The sequence below is a fragment of the Leuresthes tenuis genome, unplaced genomic scaffold (genome assembly GCF_036924035.1).
Source record: "Leuresthes tenuis unplaced genomic scaffold, fLeuTen1.0.hap1 SCAF_6, whole genome shotgun sequence".
Lineage (NCBI taxonomy): Eukaryota > Metazoa > Chordata > Actinopteri > Atheriniformes > Atherinopsidae > Leuresthes > Leuresthes tenuis.
Window position 1 is genome coordinate 240,086 of NW_027325360.1, and position 27,695 is coordinate 267,780.

At 50.9% G+C, this 27,695-nt stretch overlaps 1 protein-coding gene across 1 annotated transcript; it reads left to right on the top strand.

Annotated features, from left to right (window-relative positions):
• Positions 1 to 859: 859 nt before the first annotated feature.
• dab2ipa (DAB2 interacting protein a) lies at positions 860 to 27,692 on the top strand. Its single transcript, XM_072387095.1, has 18 exons — positions 860 to 997; positions 8,493 to 8,637; positions 9,137 to 9,309; positions 9,392 to 9,663; positions 11,210 to 11,418; positions 11,499 to 11,643; positions 11,715 to 11,859; positions 14,328 to 14,564; positions 14,659 to 14,848; positions 19,584 to 19,819; positions 20,173 to 20,264; positions 20,351 to 20,827; positions 20,904 to 21,175; positions 23,384 to 23,497; positions 23,906 to 24,028; positions 24,111 to 24,190; positions 26,579 to 26,666; positions 26,744 to 27,692. The coding sequence occupies exons 2-18, from the start codon at positions 8,500 to 8,502 to the stop codon at positions 26,912 to 26,914; spliced, it is 3,162 nt and encodes a 1,053-aa protein (XP_072243196.1). The 5' UTR covers positions 860 to 997; positions 8,493 to 8,499; the 3' UTR covers positions 26,915 to 27,692.
• Positions 27,693 to 27,695: the final 3 nt, after the last annotated feature.

Genomic DNA, 27,695 nt, shown 5'->3' on the forward strand with positions numbered 1-27,695 from the left:
AGGTCACATGACCTCATGTAAGGTACAGCTGGTTGTCATGGTACTGCCAGTGGAGGGGCTGAAAATGACAAACATTCCCATGATGCACTGCATCTGTTCCAGATGCTGCTGACAGGGGGCCGCGCAGACTGAGCATGCCCAGTGGGTCTATCATGGACACGCCCACCACCAGAGTCACGGTGAGCCACACACATGCACCCCCCTCCCTCTGTAGGATCAGCCTGCAGTTCCCATAGTAACAGGAGCTGAGCTGCTGCCACCTGCTGGTGAGAGGTGGCATCACAGCAGAGACAGTCTGGTGTCAGATTACTGTGGATTTAAGGTGTCAAAATGACCAAACTGCTTTCAGAAATCTGTCCATTTAAGGTTTCTGCCTGTTGTCCTGGTTACAGCTTTTATTCTAGATAAACATGACAAACTTTTGAAAGTTTTTATTGATCCCTTGTTGTTATGTTTGTCACGTTTTCACACGAAGCTCCTAAAAGCGTCACATTGGGCTGACAGCAACGCTGGTTTTCCGCAGGGCTTCCTGTCCCGCCGGCTGAAGCAGTCTCTGCGTCGCACTCATTCTCAGCCCAAACTGTCCCATCACAGCCGGATGAAGACTGACCCGATCAATACTGCTGACACCAGGTATATGCTGATATGTTTCTGATCAGTCAGCTCCACGGCACTGTGGCCCTTATTGATCTCAGTAAAGCCTGCTTATCAGTCACTGATCAGTCGTCCATCAGGCCGGTGGGGGTGGGGAGGTGGGGGTTGGGAGGGGGGAGGGAGGGGGGGAGGTGGGGGTTGGGAGGGGGGGGGGGGGGAGGAGACGAGGAGGCAGCTCTGTTTCTACAGGGAGGGGCGAGTCCTAGAGAGAGAGGCTGCTGCAGACACACTGAAGCTCAGCTGCTGACACACACACACACAGCTCCTCCATCTTCCTCATCCTGCTCGCTGCTGAAGGAGGACATGGCTACATCACCTCCTCCTCCTCCTCACACGATGCTTGGTGAGTCTTTGTCCTCTGAACACACGCCGTCTGTCTGCTGGGACACGCTGGCGTCTTCTGCCTGATCTGCATGTCTTAGCCTGCTCTGTTAGCATGTGGCTATGCTAACACACACTGTTACCCAGCATATTTAGCTAAACAATGAGACCAACGCATGCACAGAGACACGTGCACAGGGACACGTGCACAGAGACACGTGCACAGGGACACACGCACACACACACACACACACAGGCTGCTCCGTAAGCAGCTCGTTAAGATGATGAAAAGATAACGAGCTATCAGGACGCCACCTTATGATGTGTGCGTGTGTGAGAGGAAGACTTCTTCTTCTGTGGTGCAGCAGCTGCTTCAGTCAGAAACCTAAACTGGACCTGGTTCTGGTTCCTGTTGGTGTCATTTCCTTTGGAACAGGTTCGGACCGCACTTCTTCTTCTGTGGTGCTTCTTCATGTGTTTCTGTCAGCTCGGCCGCTCCAAAGCTCGTGTCCAAACTGGTCAGCTTTCATCTGCAGGGTCGGTTGTAATTCAGAAGAAAAAGGTGGATGGAACTGGTTCTGATTAAGACTCGATAAACATCAAAAACAACTCTGGTCCAACCTCCTGCTAGTTCTGACAGGTGCTGGACCTCCTGAGCCAAGGAGGTCCAGGACTGTGACGGAAGAAGTTCTCCCTGCAGACAGATTTATTTGGAGCACCAGAACGAGACAGAACGTCAGAATCAGAACATTCTGTTGATCACCACGTTATTGTGAGCTGGCTGGAGATCAAAGACCGAAACGTTCTGCAGCTCATTTTGTTTTGTTTTAGCAGAAACTCGATAATTCTGTTCATCATCGTCCATATGATCACCAGAACTCTCCCAGAACCCAGAGAATCATGAAGGAAATGGTTCTGGGTCCAGTACACAGTCCTGAAGGTGACCAAGTCCATATTTAACACCAAGAGCAGAAAAACTGAATATTTTCCGTCTCTTTGAGGCATCGGTCCTCGTTTCCAGCCAGCAGACGAGAACGCTCTGACATCACACACTCTGATTGGTTGTTGTAGCCTGTGGACACCACAGGAAGCTCCTATAGGCTCAGAGAGCTGTCAATCCAAGACAAGGCGGTAGGCTGTGTTCTGAAAGCAGCCACTCAAGAATGTTTACATGGAAACTGACGCACAGCTGCTGGATCAGAGGAAACAACAGTTTGATGTTGGAGAAACGGAAAGTTTCACCCAACCAGATCCTCTGGATCCTCATCAGTAAAAACAAGAACTTGTTGATCAGGAGGCATTACAGATGAGCTGCCTCAGTATTTCAGTTTCTACCTTTGTACCTGCTTTGGTCTGCAGTCACTAACTGAGTCAGAGTTTGTGGATGTTTGATGACTCTTCTTCACTTGCTGTCCGATGTTGAACCAAAAAAGGTGTCATATTCAGTAAAACTCCTTCTTCCTGTTCCTGGGAGCATATATCAGGGCGTCTGGAGTGTAAAACTCCTTCTTCCTGCTCCTGGGAGCAGATATCAGGGCGTCTGGAGTGTAAAACTCCTTCTTCCTGTTCCTGGGAGCATATATCAGGGCGTCTGAAGTGTAAAACTCCTTCTTCCTGTTCCTAGGAGCATATATCAGGAGGTCTGAAGTGTAAAACTCCTTCTTCCTGCTCCTGGGAGCATATATCAGGGCGTCTGGAGTGTAAAACTCCTTCTTCCTGCTCCTGGGAGCAGATATCAGGGCGTCTGGAGTGTAAAACTCCTTCTTCCTGTTCCTGGGAGCATATATCAGGGCGTCTGAAGTGTAAAACTCCTTCTTCCTGTTCCTAGGAGCATATATCAGGAGGTCTGAAGTGTAAAACTCCTTCTTCCTGTTCCTAGGAGCATATATCAGGAGGTCTGGAGTGTAAAACTCCTTCTTCCTGCTCCTGGGAGCAGATATCAGGGCGTCTGGAGTGTAAAACTCCTTCTTCCTGTTCCTGGGAGCATATATCAGGGCGTCTGAAGTGTAAAACTCCTTCTTCCTGTTCCTAGGAGCATATATCAGGAGGTCTGAAGTGTAAAACTCCTTCTTCCTGTTCCTAGGAGCATATATCAGGGCGTCTGAAGTGTAAAACTCCTTCTTCCTGTTCCTAGGAGCATATATCAGGGCGTCTGAAGTGTAAAACTCCTTCTTCCTGTTCCTAGGAGCATATATCAGGAGGTCTGAAGTGTAAAACTCCTTCTTCCTGCTCCTGGGAGCATATATCAGGGCGTCTGAAGTGTAAAACTCCTTCTTCCTGTTCCTGGGAGCAGATATCAGGGCGTCTGAGGTGTAAAACTCCTTCTTCCTGCTCCTGGGAGCATATATCAGGGCGTCTGAAGTGTAAAACTCCTTCTTCCTGTTCCTAGGAGCATATATCAGGGCGTCTGAAGTGTAAAACTCCTTCTTCCTGCTCCTGGGAGCATATATCAGGGCGTCTGAAGTGTAAAACTCCTTCTTCCTGCTCCTGGGAGCATATATCAGGGCGTCTGAAGTGTAAAACTCCTTCTTCCTGTTCCTGGGAGCGTATATCAGGGCGTCTGAGGTGTAAAACTCCTTCTTCCTGCTCCTGGGAGCAGATATCAGGGCGTCTGAAGTGTAAAACTCCTTCTTCCTGCTCCTGGGAGCATATATCAGGGCGTCTGAAGTGTAAAACTCCTTCTTCCTGCTCCTGGGAGCAGATATCAGGGCGTCTGAAGTGTAAAACTCCTTCTTCCTGTTCCTGGGAGCATATATCAGGGCGTCTGAAGTGTAAAACTCCTTCTTCCTGCTCCTGGGAGCATATATCAGGGCGTCTGAGGTGTAAAACTCCTTCTTCCTGCTCCTGGGAGCATATATCAGGGCGTCTGAAGTGTAAAACTCCTTCTTCCTGTTCCTGGGAGCAGATATCAGGGCGTCTGAAGTGTAAAACTCCTTCTTCCTGTTCCTGGGAGCATATATCAGGGCGTCTGAAGAGTAAAACTCCTTCTTCCTGCTCCTGGGAGCATATATCAGGGCGTCTGAAGTGTAAAACTCCTTCTTCCTGCTCCTGGGAGCATATATCAGGGCGTCTGAAGTGTAAAACTCCTTCTTCCTGTTCCTGGGAGCAGATATCAGGGCGTCTGAAGTGTAAAACTCCTTCTTCCTGTTCCTGGGAGCAGATATCAGGGCGTCTGAAGTGTAAAACTCCTTCTTCCTGCTCCTAGGAGCATATATCAGGGCGTCTGAAGTGTAAAACTCCTTCTTCCTGCTCCTGGGAGCATATATCAGGGCGTCTGAAGTGTAAAACTCCTTCTTCCTGTTCCTGGGAGCAGATATCAGGGCGTCTGAAGTGTAAAACTCCTTCTTCCTGTTCCTGGGAGCATATATCAGGGCGTCTGAAGTGTAAAACTCCTTCTTCCTGCTCCTGGGAGCATATATCAGGGCGTCTGAAGTGTAAAACTCCTTCTTCCTGTTCCTGGGAGCATATATCAGGGCGTCTGAAGTGTAAAACTCCTTCTTCCTGTTCCTGGGAGCAGATATCAGGGCGTCTGAAGTGTAAAACTCCTTCTTCCTGTTCCTGGGAGCAGATATCAGGGCGTCTGAAGTGTAAAACTCCTTCTTCCTGCTCCTGGGAGCATATATCAGGGCGTCTGAAGTGTAAAACTCCTTCTTCCTGCTCCTGGGAGCAGATATCAGGGCGTCTGAAGTGTAAAACTCCTTCTTCCTGTTCCTGGGAGCAGATATCAGGGCGTCTGAAGTGTAAAACTCCTTCTTCCTGTTCCTGGGAGCATATATCAGGGCGTCTGAAGTGTAAAACTCCTTCTTCCTGTTCCTGGGAGCATATATCAGGGCGTCTGAAGTGTAAAACTCCTTCTTCCTGTTCCTGGGAGCATATATCAGGGCGTCTGAAGTGTAAAACTCCTTCTTCCTGTTCCTAGGAGCATATATCAGGAGGTCTGAAGTGTAAAACTCCTTCTTCCTGTTCCTGGGAGCATATATCAGGGCGTCTGAAGTGTAAAACTCCTTCTTCCTGTTCCTAGGAGCATATATCAGGAGGTCTGAAGTGTAAAACTCCTTCTTCCTGTTCCTGGGAGCATATATCAGGGCGTCTGAAGTGTAAAACTCCTTCTTCCTGCTCCTGGGAGCATATATCAGGGCGTCTGAAGTGTAAAACTCCTTCTTCCTGTTCCTGGGAGCATATATCAGGGCGTCTGAAGTGTAAAACTCCTTCTTCCTGCTCCTGGGAGCATATATCAGGGCGTCTGAAGTGTAAAACTCCTTCTTCCTGTTCCTGGGAGCAGATATCAGGGCGTCTGAAGTGTAAAACTCCTTCTTCCTGCTCCTGGGAGCATATATCAGGGCGTCTGAAGTGTAAAACTCCTTCTTCCTGCTCCTGGGAGCAGATATCAGGGCGTCTGAAGTGTAAAACTTCTTCTTCCTGCTCCTGGGAGCATATATCAGGGCGTCTGAAGTGTAAAACTCCTTCTTCCTGCTCCTGGGAGCATATATCAGGGCGTCTGAAGTGTAAAACTCCTTCTTCCTGCTCCTGGGAGCATATATCAGGGCGTCTGAAGTGTAAAACTTCTTCTTCCTGCTCCTGGGAGCATATATCAGGGCGTCTGAAGTGTAAAACTCCTTCTTCCTGTTCCTGGGAGCATATATCAGGGCGTCTGAAGTGTAAAACTCCTTCTTCCTGTTCCTGGGAGCATATATCAGGGCGTCTGAAGTGTAAAACTCCTTCTTCCTGCTCCTGGGAGCATATATCAGGGTGTCTGAAGTGTAAAACTCCTTCTTCCTGCTCCTGGGAGCATATATCAGGGCGTCTGAAGTGTAAAACTCCTTCTTCCTGTTCCTGGGAGCATATATCAGGGCGTCTGAAGTGTAAAACTCCTTCTTCCTGTTCCTGGGAGCATATATCAGGGCGTCTGAAGTGTAAAACTCCTTCTTCCTGTTCCTGGGAGCATATATCAGGGCGTCTGAAGTGTAAAACTCCTTCTTCCTGTTCCTGGGAGCATATATCAGGGCGTCTGAAGTGTAAAACTCCTTCTTCCTGCTCCTGGGAGCATATATCAGGGTGTCTGAAGTGTAAAACTCCTTCTTCCTGTTCCTGGGAGCATATATCAGGGCGTCTGAAGTGTAAAACTCCTTCTTCCTGTTCCTGGGAGCATATATCAGGGCGTCTGAAGTGTAAAACTCCTTCTTCCTGTTCCTGGGAGCATATATCAGGGCGTCTGAAGTGTAAAACTCCTTCTTCCTGCTCCTTCTCCCAGGAGTCCCTCATGTAGCCAGCGGCGAACGCTCCATCAGGACAGGCGGGTTCCCCTGGACCCGAGCTTCTTGTAGCAATGATTTTGTCAATTGCGTTTAGAGACCAGCCGATCAATTCCATGATTTAGTTTGAGAGCAATGCAGAGAGAGGCACTGAAGCTGAGACCGGACAAGACAAGAGAAGCAGGAGCGATATGGGAGAGGGCAGAATCAGGAGAGAGTGGAAATGATACCGCCTTCGTTGAGAGCCGGAAGAAGAATCAATTCAGCATGTTTTATGTAATAAGTTATAACACGAAGAGGACAGCATGAATCCATGAGCACAGTGAAATAAACTTGTAACATTTGACGATGGTATGAAACTTGTACCTGAGATTCGCGACATATTAATGAGTGTAAAAGAACACAAGCTATCATTATATGCTGATGATTTATTGTTATATATTAGTGATCCCCAGAATACTTTATCGCACATTATGGCTGCACTGGATCGTTTTACCAAGCTTTCTGGGTGTAAGATTAATGCTTCAAAAAGTGGGCTTTTTCCTGTCAACTCTCACTCTCTTTTAATCCCAATCCTTTTAAGGTGACTACTGATAAGTTCACATACTTGGGTATAGTGGTCACTCGGAAAATCGCAGACCTCTTTTAAAGCATACCAAGATGGTCTTCTCTTCCTGTCTCATTAGCTGGCAGAATTAACCTAATAAAAATGAACATATTACCCAAATTCTTATATCTGTTCCAAACTCTGTTCTAAACCAATCTTTATCAACAAATCTTTTTTTTCCGCATCTGAATAAGATCGTCTCTGACTTCATTTGGAATAAAAAGCCACCTCGTATGCGTAAGGAATTTTTACGAAGACCCAAATCGGTGGGTGGGATGGCTTTACCTCATTTCCACTTATACTACTGGGCAAGTAACCCGAGAGCCTTGGCTTACTGGCTTCGAACCCATGCTACCAACGAGGCCCCTGCCTGGGCCCAGATGGAGGCTGAAGTGAGCCTCCCATCATCCCTGTCAGCCTTGTTGTTTTCAGCAATGCCTATCGCACCACGGCGTGCATCTATAGCCCCCTTAGCATGGCATTCTGTGCGTATATGGGCCCAGGGGCGAAAACTCTTCGGTTGGCAGGCTGGCTCACTTTGTGCCCCAATTGTGGCAAATCATCAGTTTCCCCCCTCATTCTTTCTTAGTCTGGCGTGAGAAAGGTTTTGTCTCATTTAAAGATCTGTACATAGCAGATATTTTTGCCTCATTTGATCAGCTCAGAGCTAAATTTGATTTACCAAAATCACATTTTTTAAGATTCCTTCAGGTCTGAGATTGGATTCGTAACAAAACTGGATAATTTCCTGCAATCCCTGAACAGCCCATGGATGCTCTGTTCCCAAAAGCTCCATCTAACAAAGGCATAATATCCATTCTGTATATGAAACTCTCATCTTTACAGACTCTTGATGCATTGAGAGAAGCACGGCGGGCTGATCTGAATTTACACAGATGCTGAATGGTCAGATATACTTACAAGGATACACATCAACTTGTGCCAGACATGGCCTACTTCAATTCAAAGTAGCACACAGATTGCACTAAAGCCAGAATCGCGAAGATGTATCCAGCAATTGATGATTCGTGTTTTTTTTCACCTGCAACATTAGCTCATACGTTCTGGTCTTGTCCAGGACTCTCGGGTTCCTCTGTATTTGATGCCCTGTCCAAGATATGAAAAAGACCAATAAATCCAAACCCTCTGATGGTCATATTTGGTATTCAATTCAAAACCATTAAATAAAGTGGGAAAAAACAAAAAGTTGTAAAGGAATGTATCATCTGTAACTTCATACCTTTTGGAGATCATTTCATCTTCCACTTGCGTAATTGTTCACATTAACCCTGAACTTATGCATGTCACCGCAGCTTCATTATGTCTGTGTTTATTGCATTAAATTACACAGCAGATGTCCAGGTTTTGATGACTGGTAATATACACAAACATAAAACCTGCCTGAGCAACGGAGCAAGTCACCAGGTTCATGTGCTGACTTTGTGCTGCTCCTGGAGGCTGCTCGGAGGTGGAGGAGGTCACCTGTGGAGCTGGACGCCATCTAAGTCAGGTTCTGGTTGTCAGTCATGAATACCGGTACATGAAACGAAACTAATCAGGAAAAACCCAAAGCATCAGGTGTATATTCAAGGATGGGGCGGGGCTTATACTCTGCAGCCGGCTGACAGCTGTGAACGGATGATATGTGTGTGTCTCAGGTGTGTGATGCGGCGGCTGCGTTGTGGTAGCCAGGAGTCGTTGCTAAGTGCTGGCTGTGTGTCGTCTCTGGAGCTCAGAATGGACCAATCGGTGATCATCAAACCTGTCCACTCCTCCCTGCTGGGGCAGGACTACTGCTTCGAGGTACTCAGTGCTACACGATGTATAATTCAGTTCAATTCAGTTTCATTTATACAGCGCCAAAGCACAACAAATGTCACCTCAACATACAATCCAATTCACTGTAATACCATCAGAATCTGATCAAATCCAACGAGTTAAACTCCAATTTAGTGCAATTCATACAGCGCCACTTTAAAAAAGTGGCCTAGCTAATAAAACCGACAGACTGCACTGAAATGTCTCTCTGATCCAATCCCCCATCCTGAGCGTGCACGAGGCGACCGTGGAGAGAAAGAACTCCCTTTAACAGGAAGCCAGAACCTACAGCAATCTCGAAGTAACGTGGAGCAGTTTCTCTGCATCACTCTGAGACTCAGTTCCTGATTTTAACAACATTACGAAGGTGAAAGTCAAATGACAGATCCTGGTTCCTCACTACAGCTACAGAGATGCTCTCAACACACGTGACCCTGTACATTCTGATGTCTCCATGGTGATGACCTTGTGTTCCGTTTCCTAGGTAACAACCACAACAGGCACCAAGTGCTTCTCGTGCCGCTCGGCAGCAGAACGAGACAAATGGATGGAGAACCTACGGCGAGCCGTCCATCCCAACAAGGACAACAGCCGGCGGCTGGAAAATGTGCTGACGGTGTGGGTGATCGAGGCCAAAGACCTGCCCGCCAAGAAACGGTAGGACACCCGTACTGTGTGAGGTGCTCTGTCACACCGCGGGTACCACATGTGGTTCTACAGCGGTACTCGTGTGCTGCAGGTACTTCTGTGAGCTGTGTCTGGATGACAGTCTGTACGCTCGGACATCCTGCAAAATGAGGACAGACAACATCTTCTGGGGCGAGCGCTTCGACTTCAGCAGCCTGCCCTCCGTCACCTCCATCACGCTGCACCTGTACAAAGACACCGACAGGAAGAGGAAGAAGGACAAGAGCAGCTACGTTGGGCTGGTCAACATCCCTGTCACCATGGTGACTGGCAGGCAGCTGGTGGAGAAATGGTATTCAGTGAGCACGCCCAGTACAATCCGAGGTATGTACACTGGAGCTGATCCCAGACCTGGTCCTGGACGGGTCTGCGGTCTGGACTGTGGTCCTGGTCCTGGTCCTGGACGGTCTGCGGTCTGGACTGTGGTCCTGGTCCTGGACCAGTCTGCAGTCTGGACTGTGGTCCTGGTCCTGGTCCTGGACGGGTCTGCGGTCTGGACTGTGGTCCTGGTCCTGGTCCTGGACGGTCTGCGGTCTGGACTGTGGTCCTGGTCCTGGACCAGTCTGCAGTCTGGACTGTGGTCCTGGTCCTGGTCCTGGACGGTCTGCGGTCTGGACTGTGGTCCTGGTCCTGGACCAGTCTGCAGTCTGGACTGTGGTCCTGGTCCTGGTCCTGGACGGTCTGCGGTCTGGACTGTGGTCCTGGTCCTGGTCCTGGACGGTCTGCGGTCTGGACTGCGGTCCTGGTCCTGGTCCTGGACGGTCTGCGGTCTGGACTGCGGTCCTGGTCCTGGACCGGTCTGCAGTCTGGACTGTGGTCCTGGTCCTGGTCCTGGACGGGTCTGCAGTCTGGACTGCGGTCCCGGTCCTAGTCCTGGACGGGTCTGCAGTCTGGACTGTGGTCCTGGTCCTGGTCCTGGACGGGTCTGCAGTCTGGACTGTGGTCCTGGTCCTGGACGGGTCTGCGGTCTGGACTGTGGTCCTGGTCCTGGACCAGTCTGCAGTCTGGACTGCGGTCCCGGTCCTAGTCCTGGACGGGTCTGCGGTCTGGACTTTGGTCCAGGTCCTGGACGGGTCTGCGGTCTGGACTGCGGTCCTGGTCCTGGACGGGTCTGCAGTCTGGACTGTGGTCCTGGTCCTGGTCCTGGACGGGTCTGCGGTCTGGACTGTGGTCCTGGTCCTGGACGGGTCTGCGGTCTGGACTGTGGTCCTGGTCCTGGACGGGTCTGCAGTCTGGACTGTGGTCCTGGTCCTGGTCCTGGACGGGTCTGCGGTCTGGACTGTGGTCCAGGTCCTGGACGGGTCTGCGGTCTGGACTGCGGTCCTGGTCCTGGACGGGTCTGCAGTCTGGACTGCGGTCCTGGTCCTGGACGGGTCTGCGGTCTGGACTGTGGTCCTGGTCCTGGACCAGTCTGCAGTCTGGACTGTGGTCCTGGTCCTGGTCCTGGACCAGTCTGCGGTCTGGACTGTGGTCCTGGTCCTGGACGGTCTGCAGTCTGGACTGCGGTCCCGGTCTTGGTCCTGGACGGGTCTGCGGTCTGGACTGTGGTCCTGGTCCTGGACCAGTCTGCAGTCTGGACTGTGGTCCTGGTCCTGGTCCTGGACGGGTCTGCAGTCTGGACTGCGGTCCTGGTCCTGGACCGGTCTGCAGTCTGGACTGCGGTCCCGGTCCTGGACGGGTCTTCGGTCTGGACTGCGGTCCCGGTCCTGGACGGGTCTGCAGTCTGGACTGCGGTCCCGGTCCTGGTCCTGGACGGGTCTGCGGTCTGGACTTTGGTCCAGTTCCTGGACCGGTCTGCGGTCTGGACTGCGGTCCTGCTGCACCTGTCCAGATGTATTATGTCACTGCTCCACTCTCTTTGTTTTTTTAGCTAAGTCGTCAGTTCCGACGGTTCGGGTCAAAGCTCGGTACCAGAGTATCGTCATCCTGCCGATGGAGCAGTACAAAGAGTTTGCAGAGTATATCAGCTCCAACTACCTGCTGCTCTGCTCCACCCTGGAGACCTCCATCAGCCTGAGGGCCAAGGAGGAGCTGGCTGCTGCACTCGTGCACATCTTGCACAGCACCGGCAAAGCCAAGGTAGCTCGGCCCACTCCACCTGCGCAATGACTCCACCCACTGCACCTGCATACACCTGATGATGATCTTTGTCTCTGCAGGACTTCCTGACTGACCTAATGATGTCGGAGGTTGACCGTTGTCGTGACAATGACCAATTGATCTTCAGAGAGAACACGCTGGCGACAAAAAGTATCGAGGAATACCTGAAGCTCATTGGACAGAAGTACCTGCAGGATGCCCTCGGTACCCATACACACACAGAGTTTAACGTGACCTTTGTGGTTTGTTTTGTTTTAATTACACCTGTTGTTCAGGTGAGTTCATCAAAGCTCTGTATGAGTCTGATGAGAACTGTGAAGTGGACCCATCCCGCTGTGCGACCTCTGATCTCGCAGAGCATCAGGCCAACCTGAGGATGTGCTGTGAGCTGGCCTTCTGCAAGATCCTCGACTCGTACAGGTACGAACCGGTCCGAGAAAAGAGTAGTCGGACTCACCTTTGCAGCCTCTGAATTTATTAACAGGATAACATTCTGAGCGTACATGGTCAAAACCCAATATTTGTCCGGCACCACAGTGTCTGAGATTAGAACAGGTGCGAAAAAGTACGAACAGGTGCGACAGGTACAGTTAGGTACGAACAGGTGCTGCAAGTATTATCAGGTGCAACAGGTACAGTTAGGTACGAACAGGTGCTGCAAGTATTATCAGGTGCATACAAGTACGAACAGGTGCGACAGGTACAGTTAGGTACGAACAGGTGCGACAGGTACGGTTAGGTACGAACAGGTGCTGCAAGTATTATCAGGTGCAACAGGTACAGTTAGGTACGAACAGGTGCTGCAAGTATTATCAGGTGCATACAAGTACGAACAGGTGCGACAGGTACAGTTAGGTACGAACAGGTGCTGCAAGTATTATCAGGTGCATACAAGTACGAACAGGTGCGACAGGTACAGTTAGGTACGAACAGGTGCGACAGGTACGGTTAGGTACGAACAGGTGCGACAGGTACGGTTAGGTACGAACAGGTGCTGCAAGTATTATCAGGTGCAACAGGTACAGTTAGGTACGAACAGGTGCGACAGGTACGGTTAGGTACGAACAGGTGCGACAGGTACGGTTAGGTACGAACAGGTGCAACAGGTACGGTTAGGTACGAACAGGTGCAACAGGTACAGTTAGGTACGAACAGGTGCTGCAAGTATTATCAGGTGCATACAAGTACGAACAGGTGCGACAGGTACAGTTAGGTACGAACAGGTGCGACAGGTACAGTTAGGTACGAACAGGTGCGACAGGTACAGTTAGGTACGAACAGGTGCTGCAAGTATTATCAGGTGCATACAAGTACGAACAGGTGCGACAGGTACGGTTAGGTACGAACAGGTGCTGCAAGTATTATCAGGTGCAACAGGTACAGTTAGGTACGAACAGGTGCTGCAAGTATTATCAGGTGCGACAGGTACAGTTAGGTACGAACAGGTGCAACAGGTACAGTTAGGTACGAACAGGTGCTGCAAGTATTATCAGGTGCATACAAGTACGAACAGGTGCGACAGGTACAGTTAGGTACGAACAGGTGCTGCAAGTATTATCAGGTGCATACAAGTACGAACAGGTGCAACAGGTACAGTTAGGTACGAACAGGTGCTGCAAGTATTATCAGGTGCATACAAGTACGAACAGGTGCAACAGGTACAGTTAGGTACGAACAGGTGCTGCAAGTATTATCAGGTGCATACAAGTACGAACAGGTGCGACAGGTACAGTTAGGTATGAACAGGTGCTGCAAGTATTATCAGGTGCATACAAGTACGAACAGGTGCAACAGGTACAGTTAGGTACGAACAGGTGCTGCAAGTATTATCAGGTGCATACAAGTACGAACAGGTGCGACAGGTACAGTTAGGTACGAACAGGTGCTGCAAGTATTATCAGGTGCATACAAGTACGAACAGGTGCGACAGGTACAGTTAGGTACGAACAGGTGCTGCAAGTATTATCAGGTGCATACAAGTACGAACAGGTGCAACAGGTACAGTTAGGTACGAACAGGTGCTGCAAGTATTATCAGGTGCATACAAGTACGAACAGGTGCAACAGGTACAGTTAGGTACGAACAGGTGCTGCAAGTATTATCAGGTGCATACAAGTACGAACAGGTGCGACAGGTACAGTTAGGTACGAACAGGTGCTGCAAGTATTATCAGGTGCATACAAGTACGAACAGGTGCGACAGGTACAGTTAGGTACGAACAGGTGCTGCAAGTATTATCAGGTGCATACAAGTACGAACAGGTGCAACAGGTACAGTTAGGTATGAACAGGTGCTGCAAGTATTATCAGGTGCATACAAGTACGAACAGGTGCGACAGGTACAGTTAGGTACGAACAGGTGCTGCAAGTATTATCAGGTGCGACAGGTACAGTTAGGTACGAACAGGTGCTGCAAGTATTATCAGGTGCGAAAAAGTACGAACAGGTGCTGCAAGTATTATCAGGTGCATACAAGTACGAATAGGTGCAACAGGTACAGTTAGGTACGAACAGGTGCTGCAAGTATTATCAGGTGCGACAGGTACAGTTAGGTACGAACAGGTGCTGCAAGTATTATCAGGTGCATACAAGTACGAACAGGTGCGACAGGTACAGTTAGGTACGAACAGGTGCGACAGGTACAGTTAGGTACGAACAGGTGCTGCAAGTATTATCAGGTGCATACAAGTACGAACAGGTGCGACAGGTACAGTTAGGTACGAACAGGTGCTGCAAGTATTATCAGGTGCGAAAAAGTACGAACAGGTGCGACAGGTACAGTTAGGTACGAACAGGTGCGACAGGTACGGTTAGGTACGAACAGGTGCAGGCTTTGTACCTGTATACACTGATAAACATGTAAACTGTGGGCTTTTACCTCCCACTCAGGGTCTTCCCTCGAGAACTGAAGGAGGTGTTTGCATCATGGCGGCAGGAGTGCAGTAACCGGGGGCGCCCAGACATCAGCGAGCGCCTCATCAGCGCCTCGTTGTTCCTGCGTTTCCTGTGCCCTGCTGTGATGTCACCATCACTTTTTGACCTAATGCAGGAGTACCCAGATGAGCGCACCGCAAGAACCCTGACCCTGATTGCCAAAGTGATCCAGAACCTCGCCAACTTCAGCAAGTATGCCAGGCCCCTTCCTGTGAGGGGACGGAGCACATTACAGCCTGTATGTTCATGCACCTGTCCGTGTGACACGTCTCACCTGTTGCTGCAGGTTCGGCACTAAGGAGGAGTACATGCTGTTCATGAATGACTTTGTGGAGCGGCAGTGGAGCAGCATGCAGCGTTTCCTGCAGGAGATCTCAAATCCTGATGGTTTGAACCACACTGCTGGCTTCGATGGGTACATTGACCTCGGCAGAGAGCTGTCCAGCCTACACACTCTGCTGACTGAGCTGGACCAGGTAACACACCTGACCAACCATTCATTCATTCATTTTTTTTCAATACCCACTTCATCCAATTCAGGATTGCTGGGGGGGCAACTGTCTCTACCTTTCTGATTCCACCTGTCTCTACCTGCCTGATTCCACCTGTCTCTACCTGCCTGATTCCACCTGTCTCTACCTTTCTGATTCCACCTGTCTCTACCTGCCTGATTCCACCTGTCTCTACCTGCCTGATTCCACCTGTCTCTACCTACCTGATCCCACCTGTCTCTACCTGCCTGATTCCACCTGTCTCTACCTGCCTGATTCCACCTGTCTCTACCTGCCTGATTCCACCTGTCTCTACCTGCCTGATTCCACCTGTCTCTACCTGCCTGATTCCACCTGTCTCTACCTTTCTGATTCCACCTGTCTCTACCTGCCTGATTCCACCTGTCTCTACCTGCCTGATTCCACCTGTCTCTACCTGCCTGATTCCACCTGTCTCTACCTGCCTGATTCCACCTGTCTCTACCTTTCTGATTCCACCTGTCTCTACCTGCCTGATTCCACCTGTCTCTACCTGCCTGATTCCACCTGTCTCTACCTGCCTGATTCCACCGGTCTCTACCTGCCTGATTCCACCTGTCTCTACCTTTCTGATTCCACCTGTCTCTACCTGCCTGATTCCACCGGTCTCTACCTGCCTGATTCCACCTGTCTCTACCTGCCTGATTCCACCGGTCTCTACCTGCCTGATTCCACCTGTCTCTACCTGCCTGATTCCACCTGTCTCTACCTGCCTGATTCCACCTGTCTCTACCTACCTGATCCCACCTGTCTCTACCTGCCTGATCCCACCTGTCTCTACCCTTCTGATTCCACCTGTCTCTACCTGCCTGATCCCACCTGTCTCTACCTGCCTGATTCCACCGGTCTCTACCGGCCTGATCCCACCTGTCTCTACCTGCCTGATTCCACCTGTCTCTACCTACCTGATCCCACCTGTCTCTACCTGCCTGATTCCACCTGTCTCTACCTGCCTGATCCCACCTGTCTCTACCCTTCTGATTCCACCTGTCTCTACCCTTCTGATTCCACCTGTCTCTACCTGCCTGATTCCACCGGTCTCTACCCTTCTGATTCCACCTGTCTCTACCCTTCTGATTCCACCTGTCTCTACCTACCTGATCCCACCTGTCTCTACCTGCCTGATTCCACCTGTCTCTACCTGCCTGATCCCACCTGTCTCTACCCTTCTGATTCCACCTGTCTCTACCCTTCTGATTCCACCTGTCTCTACCTGCCTGATCCCACCTGTCTCTACCTGCCTGATTCCACCTGTCTCTACCCTTCTGATTCCACCTGTCTCTACCTGCTTGATTCCACCTGTCTCTACCTTTCTGATTCCACCTGTCTCTACCTGCCTGATTCCACCTGTCTCTATCTTTCTGATTCCACCTGTCTCTACCTTTCTGATTCCACCGGTCTCTACCTGCCTGATTCCACCTGTCTCTACCTGCCTGATTCCACCTGTCTCTACCTGCCTGATTCCACCTGTCTCTACCTGCCTGATTCCACCTGTCTCTACCTGCCTGATTCCACCTGTCTCTACCTGCCTGATTACACCTGTCTCTACCTGCCTGATTCCACCGGTCTCTACCTGCCTGATTCCACCTGTCTCTACCTGCCTGATTCCACCTGTCTCTACCTGCCTGATTCCACCTGTCTCTACCTGCCTGATTCCACCGGTCTCTACCTGCCTGATTCCACCTGTCTCTACCTTTCTGATTCCACCGGTCTCTACCTGCCTGATTCCACCTGTCTCTACCTACCTGATCCCACCTGTCTCTACCTGCCTGATCCCACCTGTCTCTACCCTTCTGATTCCACCTGTCTCTACCTGCCTGATCCCACCTGTCTCTACCTGCCTGATCCCACCTGTCTCTACCTGCCTGATTCCACCGGTCTCTACCTGCCTGATCCCACCTGTCTCTACCTGCCTGATTCCACCTGTCTCTACCTGCCTGATTCCACCTGTCTCTACCTGCCTGATCCCACCTGTCTCTACCCTTCTGATTCCACCTGTCTCTACCTGCCTGATTCCACCGGTCTCTACCTGCCTGACTCCACCTGTCTCTACCCTTCTGATTCCACCTGTCTCTACCTGCCTGATCCCACCTGTCTCTACCTGCCTGATTCCACCTGTCTCTACCTGCCTGATTCCACCTGTCTCTACCCTTCTGATTCCACCTGTCTCTACCTGCTTGATTCCACCTGTCTCTACCTTTCTGATTCCACCGGTCTCTACCTGCCTGATCCCACCTGTCTCTACCTGCCTGATTCCACCTGTCTCTACCTGCCTGATTCCACCTGTCTCTACCTGCCTGATCCCACCTGTCTCTACCTGCCTGATCCCACCTGTCTCTACCCTTCTGATTCCACCTGTCTCTACCTGCCTGATCCCACCTGTCTCTACCTGCCTGATCCCACCTGTCTCTACCTGCCTGATTCCACCGGTCTCTACCTGCCTGATCCCACCTGTCTCTACCTGCCTGATTCCACCTGTCTCTACCTGCCTGATTCCACCTGTCTCTACCTTTCTGATTCCACCTGTCTCTACCTTTCTGATTCCACCTGTCTCTACCTGCCTGATTCCACCTGTCTCTACCTGCCTGATTCCACCTGTCTCTACCTGCCTGATTCCACCTGTCTCTATCTTTCTGATTCCACCTGTCTCTACCTTTCTGATTCCACCTGTCTCTACCTGCCTGATTCCACCTGTCTCTACCTTTCTGATTCCACCTGTCTCTACCTGCCTGATTCCACCTGTCTCTACCTGCCTGATTCCACCTGTCTCTACCTGCCTGATTCCACCTGTCTCTACCTGCCTGATTCCACCTTTCTCTACCCTTGTGATTCCACCTGTCTCTACCTGCCTGATTCCACCTGTCTCTACCTGCCTGATTCCACCTGTCTCTACCTGCCTGATTCCACCTGTCTCTACCTGCCTGATTCCACCTTTCTCTACCCTTGTGATTCCACCTGTCTCTACCTGCCTGATTCCACCTTTCTCTACCTGCCTGACTCCACCTGTCTCTACCTGCCTGATTCCACCTTTCTCTACCTTTCTGATTCCACCTGTCTCTACCCTTCTGATTCCACCTGTCTCTACCTGCCTGATTCCACCTTTCTCTACCTGCCTGACTCCACCTGTCTCTATCTTTCTGATTCCACCTGTCTCTACCTGCCTGATTCCACCTTTCTCTACCTGCCTGACTCCACCTGTCTCTACCTGCCTGATTCCACCTTTCTCTACCCTTGTGATTCCACCTGTCTCTACCTGCCTGATTCCACCTGTCTCTACCTGCCTGATTCCACCTTTCTCTACCTGCCTGACTCCACCTGTCTCTACCTTTCTGATTCCACCTGTCTCTACCTTTCTGATTCCACCTGTCTCTACCCTTCTGATTCCACCTGTCTCTACCTGCCTGATTCCACCTTTCTCTACCTGCCTGACTCCACCTGTCTCTATCTTTCTGATTCCACCTGTCTCTACCTGCCTGATTCCACCTTTCTCTACCTGCCTGACTCCACCTGTCTCTACCTGCCTGATTCCACCTTTCTCTACCCTTGTGATTCCACCTGTCTCTACCTGCCTGATTCCACCTGTCTCTACCTGCCTGATTCCACCTTTCTCTACCTGCCTGACTCCACCTGTCTCTACCTTTCTGATTCCACCTGTCTCTACCTTTCTGATTCCACCTGTCTCTACCTTTCTGATTCCACCTGTCTCTACCTGCCTGATTCCACCTGTCTCTACCTGCCTGATTCCACCTGTCTCTATCTTTCTGATTCCACCTGTCTCTACCTGCCTGATTCCACCTGTCTCTATCTTTCTGATTCCACCTGTCTCTACCTGCCTGATTCCACCTGTCTCTACCTTTCTGATTCCACCTGTCTCTACCTGCCTGATTCCACCTGTCTCTACCTGCCTGATTCCACCTGTCTCTACCTGCCTGATTCCACCTGTCTCTACCTGCCTGATTCCACCTGTCTCTACCTGCCTGATTCCACCTGTCTCTACCTGCCTGATTCCACCTGTCTCTATCTTTCTGATTCCACCTGTCTCTACCTGCCTGATTCCACCTGTCTCTATCTTTCTGATTCCACCTGTCTCTACCTGCCTGATTCCACCTGTCTCTACCTTTCTGATTCCACCTGTCTCTACCTGCCTGATTCCACCTGTCTCTACCTTTCTGATTCCACCTGTCTCTACCTGCCTGATTCCACCTGTCTCTATCTTTCTGATTCCACCTGTCTCTACCTGCCTGATTCCACCTGTCTCTATCTTTCTGATTCCACATGTCTCTACCTGCCTGATTCCACCTGTCTCTACCTTTCTGATTCCACCTGTCTCTACCTGCCTGATTCCACCTGTCTCTACCTGCCTGATTCCACCTGTCTCTACCTGCCTGATTCCACCTGTCTCTACCTGCCTGATTCCACCTGTCTCTACCTTTCTGATTCCACCTGTCTCTACCTTTCTGATTCCACCTGTCTCTACCTTTCTGATTCCACCTGTCTCTACCTTTCTGATTCCACCTGTCTCTACCTGCCTGATTCCACCTGTCTCTACCTGCCTGATTCCACCTGTCTCTACCTGCCTGATTCCACCTGTCTCTACCTGCCTGATTCCACCTGTCTCTACCTGCCTGATTCCACCTGTCTCTACCTGTCTGACCCCATCTGTCTGACTACCTGTCTGCAGGTGTGCCTGTCAAAACTCGGTCCTCTTCCTCGGATCCTCAGAGACGTGTCGGCGGCTCTCTTAAACCCAGGAGGTGTGGCCACTGCTGGAGGTGTATCAGTTTCATCCCCAGAGCCTCAGCGTGTGGTGTCTCCGCCCCCCCTGTCTCCACCTCCTCTGTCCCCGCCCCTGTCGCCTCCTCTGACAGCCTGTAATCCTTCTGTTGGCCTGCAGGGCAGCGTAGGACTGGACGGAGGGTTAGCATCTTCTTTGTTTAATGGCAGAAACAGTCATAAATAAACCCAGCTGATGGAGACGGGTTTCATGTGGTTTCATAATCCTGCTCCTCAGTGTTTATCAGGGCCGTCAATCAAAAACTGTTTGAAATAAACAAATATGGATTGAAACAAATATGAATAATTATGATCAGTGTCCACATGCAGCTCTTTATGAAGTGTGACCTGCAGCTGTGCTTCAAACACGTTTATTCAGGACTTTCTGTGAAGAGTTTTACTGACCGGCTGATTATTAAAGATAACTGTGTGTGTGTGTGCACGTGTGTGTGCACGTGTGTGTGTGCACGTGTGTGTGCACGTGTGTGTGTGCGCAGTTTGATCGACTTCACCAGACTTCCGTCTCCGACGCCAGAGAACAAGGATTTGTTCTTTGTCACCAAAGGATCGAGCCTGCAGCCGGCATCAGGTGACCACCTCTAACCTCTCAGCTTGTCCTGACCTCAGGCTCTGACCTCTGACCTCTGACTCTGCTGCTGATGTCGCTTCCCACAGGTATGCGGGGTTCTCCGGCGCCGAGCTCGTCCTACTCGGAGCCTAACGAGAATGAAGCACCATTTGAGATGACCAATGGGGGCCGGAGGGAGGGACCGGAGCTCACCAATGAGAGTCGCAGTCTCTCTCTGGTGGACCTGCAGGACTCCTCGCCTGGGGACGGCTTCGACGATAGCCAATGGCAGCGCAGGACGGGGCTCCTGCCGCTCTCCTTTCAGAACCCCGTCTACCACATGACCGCCACGTCACCGCGACAACCACAGCAGCAGACGGAGGCCACGCCCTCAGAGAGTCTGGTCGGGTCACAGGGGAACACTGAGGACAGGAGCATCATAGCGACCAAACCGGCGTTCCTCACACAGATGTCAGTGGGGCTGGGAGGGGCTGAGAAGGGCGAGAGGATGTCGGCCATGTCGAGCAGCAGCAGTGGCGAGGAGTACTCCCGACGAGCGCTGTCACTCACTGACACGCTCACAGGTAAAAGTCTGGACCCAGATCAGGTTTCAGGCCACAGGGATGACCCCAGGTCTGATCATGTGACTCCTCCCTGCAGGTAGCTCCGCCCCCCCACGGCAGAACTCCTCAGGTCCTCAGAGACGCATTGATCAGCCTCCTCCGCCCTCCTCAGCTCCACCTGGACCTCCCCGAGGCCGCACACCACCCAGCATGCTCAGTGGCGGAGGCTCCGCCTACCCTCAACGTCCTGCCTCCGGAAGCATGATGTCATCAAGCCCAGATTGGCCAAGCGCCGGTCAGTCACGACTCAGACAGATGTCGTCATCATCTAAAGGCGACAGCCCAGAGAAACAGCGACCCACTGCCAAGGTGACCAGGCTGTTTCCATGGTGATCTGTAACCTGTTGCAGTGTCCTAAACACAGTCTTTGGAATCTCACGAACCTCTGTGAATATAAACATGTATATAAGAGTATATAAATGTAATCCAATGATTCTGTTCCAGACACCCAAAATATGAACAGAAAATACATTTTACAGAGAATAACTATAGTTTTACACGAAGGATAACCCCAAAACTGCAGATGCTTGCAGGACAATAAGTTTTATATATGATTTGATTCTGTACAGCATCTTAACACCAGCTGGCCGATATGCTGGTACAAAGTATATTAGCATGAGTTCTAAAACATACAAAGGAAATGATCTGTCTCACCTGTCTCTGTCTCACCTGTCTCTGACTCACCTGTCTCTGACTCACCTGTCTCTGACTCACCTGTCTCTGACTCACCTGTCTCTGTCTCACCTGTCTCTGTCTCACCTGTCTCTGACTCACCTGTCTCTGTCTCACCTATCTCTGACTCACCTGTCTCTGTCTCACCTGTCTCTGTCTCACCTGTCTCTGTCTCACCTGTCTCTGACTCACCTGTCTCTGTCTCACCTGTTTCTGACTCACCTGTCTCTGTCTCACCTGTCTCTGTCTCACCTGTCTCTGACTCACCTGTCTCTGTCTCACCTGTCTCTGACTCACCTGTCTCTGACTCACCTGTCTCTGACTCACCTGTCTGTCTCACCTGTCTCTGACTCACCTGTCTCTGACTCACCTGTCTGTCTCACCTGTCTCTGACTCACCTGTCTCTGACTCACCTGTCTCTGACACACCTTTCTGTCTCACCTGTCTCTGACTCACCTGTCTCTGACTCATCTGTCTGACTCACCTGTCTCTGACTCACCTGTCTCTGACACACCTTTCTGTCTCACCTGTCTCTGTCTCACCTGTCTCTGACTCACCTGTCTCTGACTCACCTGTCTCTGACACACCTTTCTGTCTCACCTGTCTCTGACTCATCTGTCTGTCTCACCTGTCTCTGACTCACCTGTCTGTCTCACCTGTCTCTGTCTCACCTGTCTCTGACTCACCTGTCTCTGACACACCTTTCTGTCTCACCTGTCTCTGACTCATCTGTCTGTCTCACCTGTCTCTGACTCATCTGTCTGTCTCACCTGTCTCTGACTCACCTGTCTCTGACTCACCTATCTCTGACTCACCTGTCTCTGACTCACCTTTCTGTCTCACCTGTCTCTGACTCACCTGTCTCTGACTCACCTGTCTTTCTCACCTGTCTTTCTCACCTGTCTCTGACTCACCTGTCTCTGACTCACCTGTCTTTCTCACCTGTCTTTCTCACCTGTCTCTGACTCACCTGTCTCTGACTCACCTGTCTTTCTCACCTGTCTGTCTCACCTGTCTCTGACTCACCTATCTCTGTCTCACCTGTCTCTGACACACCTTTCTGTCTCACCTGTCTCTGTCTCACCTGTCTCTGACTCACCTGTCTCTGTCTCACCTGTCTCTGACTCACTTGTCTCTGTCTCACCTGTCTCTGTCTCACCTGTCTCTGACTCACCTGTCTCTGTCTCACCTGTCTCTGTCTCACCTGTCTCTGACTCACCTGTCTCTGTCTCACCTGTCTCTGTCTCACCTGTCTCTGACTCACCTGTCTCTGTCTCACCTGTCTCTGACTCACCTGTCTCTGACTCACCTGTCTCTGTCTCACCTATCTCTGTCTCACCTGTCTCTGTCTCACCTGTCTCTGACTCACCTGTCTCTGTCTCACCTGTTTCTGACTCACCTGTCTCTGTCTCACCTGTCTCTGTCTCACCTGTCTCTGTCTCACCTGTCTCTGATTCACCTGTCTCTGTCTCACCTGTCTCTGACTCACCTGTCTCTGACTCACCTGTCTCTGACTCACCTGTCTCTGTCTCACCTGTCTGTGTCTCACCTGTCTCTGACTCACCTGTCTCTGTCTCACCTATCTCTGACTCACCTGTCTCTGACTCACCTGTCTCTGTCTCACCTGTCTCTGTCTCACCTGTCTCTGTCTCACCTGTCTCTGTCTCACCTGTCTCTGACTCACCTGTCTCTGTCTCACCTATCTCTGACTCACCTGTCTCTGGGGGGGGTTCGCCTGACTCTTTGAGGATGTTTAGTCCACTGTGGGACAGGTGTGTTTCAAGGTTCTGGTTGGAACCCGTTCTGGGTTCTGGTGTAACTGTTCAGGTGTGTTTGTGTGGTCAGGCGCCGTCTCCGTGTGCGTTGGATCGAACTGCTGCCTGGCTGCTCAACATGAACTCTGCCTCGTCCTATGGCGAGACAGAGGATGATCGTCATGACGACGCCCTGGTGGAGAAGGTAGGAGAGTCTCAGTTGTTGGTTTGTGCAGGTTCTGCTGGTTCTGCAGGTTCTGCATGTTCTGCTGGTTATGCAGGTTCTGCAGGTTCTGCTGGTTCTGCATGTTCTGCAGGTTCTGCAGGTTCTGCAGGTTCTGCAGGTTCTGCTGGTTCTGCAGGTTCTGCATGTTCTGCAGGTTCTGCATGTTCTGCAGGTTCTGCAGGTTCTGCTGGTTCTGCATGTTCTGCATGTTCTGCAGGTTCTGCATGTTCTGCAGGTTCTGCAGGTTCTGCATGTTCTGCAGGTTCTGCAGGTTCTGCAGGTTCTGCAGGTTCTGCTGGTTCTGCATGTTCTGCAGGTTCTGCAGGTTCTGCTGGTTCTGCAGGTTCTGCTGGTTCTGCAGGTTCTGACCTGTATGTGTGTGTTCAGTACCAGCAGGAGATTGTGCTGCTGCAGGAGAAGCTGCGAGTTGCTGCGATACGACAAGAGGAGTGTGAGGCCCGACTGATGGTCCAGGATCAACAGAACCAACGCATGCTGCAGGAGTACCAGGTCCACCCAACACCTGACTCACCTGCAGAGATGTATGGTCACATGACACAGCTGAACCAATGGGAGCGTGTGTGTGTTTCAGGCTCGGCTGGAAGACACAGAGAGCCGACTGAGGAGGCTGCAGGACGACAAAGACCTGCAGATGAACAGCATCATCAGCAGGTGTAAACGCTGTCTGTCTGAACACCCGTCTGTCTGAACACCTGTCTGTCTGAACGCCCGTCTGTCTGAACGCTGTCTGTCTGAACGCTGTCTGTCTGAACGCTGTCTGTCTGAACGCCCGTCTGTCTGAACGCTGTCTGTCTGAACGCTGTCTGTCTGAACGCCCGTCTGTCTGAACGCTGTCTGTCTGAACGCCCGTCTATCTGAACGCCCGTCTGTCTGAACGCCCATCTGTCTGAACGCCCGTCTGTCTGAACGCCCGTCTGTCTGAACTTCTGTCTGTCTGAACGCCCGTCTGTCTGAACGCCCGTCTGTCTGAACGCCCGTCTGTCTGAACGCCCGTCTGTCTGAACGCTGTCTGTCTGAACGCTGTCTGTCTGAACGCCCGTCTGTCTGAACGCTGTCTGTCTGAACGCTGTCTGTCTGAACGCCCGTCTGTCTGAACACCCGTCTGTCTGAACGCTGTCTGTCTGAACACCCGTCTGTCTGAACGCCCGTCTGTCTGAACGCCCGTCTGTCTGAACGCTGTCTGTCTGAACACCCGTCTGTCTGAACACCCGTCTGTCTGAACACCCGTCTGTCTGAACGCTGTCTGTCTGAACACCCGTCTGTCTGAACACCCGTCTGTCTGAACGCTGTCTGTCTGAACGCCCGTCTGTCTGAACGCCCGTCTGTCTGAACGCTGTCTGTCTGAACGCTGTCTATCTGAACGCCCGTCTGTCTGAACGCCCATCTGTCTGAACGCCCGTCTGTCTGAACGCCCGTCTGTCTGAACGCCCGTCTGTCTGAACGCCCGTCTGTCTGAACGCCCGTCTGTCTGAACGCTGTCTGTCTGAACGCTGTCTGTCTGAACGCCCGTCTGTCTGAACGCTGTCTGTCTGAACGCTGTCTGTCTGAACGCCCGTCTGTCTGAACACCCGTCTGTCTGAACGCTGTCTGTCTGAACACCCGTCTGTCTGAACGCCCGTCTGTCTGAACGCCCGTCTGTCTGAACGCTGTCTGTCTGAACACCCGTCTGTCTGAACACCCGTCTGTCTGAACACCCGTCTGTCTGAACGCTGTCTGTCTGAACACCCGTCTGTCTGAACACCCGTCTGTCTGAACGCTGTCTGTCTGAACGCCCGTCTGTCTGAACGCCCGTCTGTCTGAACGCTGTCTGTCTGAACGCCCGTCTGTCTGAACGCCCGTCTGTCTGAACGCCCGTCTGTCTGAACGCCCGTCTGTCTGAACGCCCGTCTGTCTGAACGCCTGTCTGTCTGAACACCCGTCTGTCTGAACGCTGTCTGTCTGAACACCCGTCTGTCTGAACACCCGTCTGTCTGAACACCCGTCTGTCTGAACGCTGTCTGTCTGAACACCCGTCTGTCTGAACACCCGTCTGTCTGAACGCTGTCTGTCTGAACGCCCGTCTGTCTGAACGCCCGTCTGTCTGAACGCTGTCTGTCTGAACGCCCGTCTGTCTGAACGCCCGTCTGTCTGAACGCCCGTCTGTCTGAACGCCCGTCTGTCTGAACGCCTGTCTGTCTGAACACCCGTCTGTCTGAACGCCTGTCTGTCTGAACACCAAATATAACCCTAACCCAACTCTGGGTTGGAGATTAATGCTTGAGTGTAGTTTAGCTGTGATGTTAAGGCTAATGTAAAGAAAGGCATTGAATCCAACATTTAGTCTAAACTGAGACTATTATAATGACTCCGTTGGTGAAGTGTAACATAGAGATGGACGTAACCAGGTTCCTAAGAGATGCTGAGATGAAAAGTGGCACCGATCTGTATCAGAGGGAGTGAGGCCAGTAAATCATTTGTGGTCCAATAATAGTGACAAATATTTGGAAGAGCTAAGCCTCCTTTTAATTTAATTTAATTTAATTTAATTTAGGTCTCTGTAGCAGTTCTAACCGTGTTCTCGGTTTCTTACCAGAAAGCTAATGTCAGGGTTTCCTGCTGAAAAGGACGAGCTGGGGAGGGAAAACATTAGAGATTGATCCAGGTGAGACCAACAGCTGGCTTCCAGCCAGACTGGGCGGCTGCAGCTCAGGAGGAAGAGCAGCTGGACTTCCTCTGAGCCACATGTAGAAGACGCTGAACCCCACGAGGCCATCAGTGTGTGAATGTGTGTGCGTGAGCAGGAAGCTTGTAGTGATGCACAGCCTAAGATCTGCTGTGTGAGTCAGGGGTCAGGGGTCAGAAAAGCGCTATACCAGTACGGTCCATTTACCATCTCCTGAAAGCAAGTCCACACTCATCAACATCTGTTCTGCTGCTCCTACAACAAACTGATGTGTTTTCAGGAAACCGGAGCATGTGTGATCAAATCAAACCCAGGAAAGGTGTTTTCCCTCTAACTCAAACCCTGTTTCCTCCATTACTGGACCGTTACCTGTGCAGGTTGATGGCGGTGGAGGAGGAGCTGAAGAAGGATCACTCTGACATGCAGGCGGTTGTCGACTCCAAGCAGAAGATCATTGAGGCCCAGGTACCTGTCTGTCTGTCTTCCCTTCCACTCTCACCTGTCTGTGTCTCACCTGCACCTTTGACCCGTCTGTGTTTCAGGAGAAGAGGATTTCGAGCCTCGACGCGGCGAACACCCGTCTGATGGCGGCGCTGACCCAGCTGAAGGAGCGGTACACTGTGACATCACAGAGGAACGGGCTCTCTCCTAGCAACACATCATCTCTACAGATCACGGAGAATGGAGAGTTCCGTAACTCTGGAAACTGCTAAGCAACTGCTATCTGAGCTGTGATTGGCTGCGACCACAGGGATGGGAGGAGCTTAACAGGTTGGATCATGCTGGGAGGCAGGGCTAACTTACTGACTCCTTTGAAATGCTGACATTATTCCACGGATCAAACGCTCAGCTTCTGCAGCACCAGATTGACCTCTGACCCCAATCCCGTTGCTAGGTTACCCTCTACTTCCTGTTTTTCTTTGTTTTGCATGTTCCTCTTCAGGTGTTCTACGAAGTCCACCTTTGTTTCCTGTTTACATTTGTTTCTTACCATAGCAACACGTTGATTCTTCCAGCCTTGGTGAACGTATTGATCCTTCCTGAAGTCTTTCTCCTCAGATCATATTTTAGTAGAAACAGTCCAACATTTTTCATCTGGGTTAGCCTAGCTTAGCACAAAGAATGGAAACAGGTGAAAAGTGTTAGCCTAGCTCCAAATCTTGATTATTTTTGGCCTCTCCGGGCTTCCGTAGTTTTGAATATTTAGTTTATGTGGCTCAGGTGAGGTCCTCCAGAGTTAGACACTAGTTTGTGTTGTTTCAGAGAATTTTAATGTAAACAGCAGATTTTATTGTAAAACAGTACAAACTTTAAATTGTGACGAATAGTTGTGACCACACACGTGCACACACACACGTGCACACACCTACCTACATGTCTCTGTTGTGTTCACTGTGGCTTCTGTCTGTTCTGCATTTATGTTCCAGATGTCTTATTGTTATTTATCTACAGCTGTAATTTATAAGGAGACAATAAATCATACACCATCAAGCT

What these genes read in the sequence shown, in the direction of transcription:
- dab2ipa (XM_072387095.1), top strand. Translation starts at nt 8,500, where the DNA reads ATGCGGCGGCTGCGTTGTGGTAGCCAGGAGTCGTTGCTAAGTGCTGGC. An exon ending in GCATGCTGCAGGAGTACCAG is followed by an intron (nt 24,029 to 24,110) that starts GTCCACCCAACA and finishes TGTGTGTTTCAG; the next exon opens with GCTCGGCTGGAAGACACAGA. An exon ending in ATGAACAGCATCATCAGCAG is followed by an intron (nt 24,191 to 26,578) that starts GTGTAAACGCTG and finishes TTACCTGTGCAG; the next exon opens with GTTGATGGCGGTGGAGGAGG.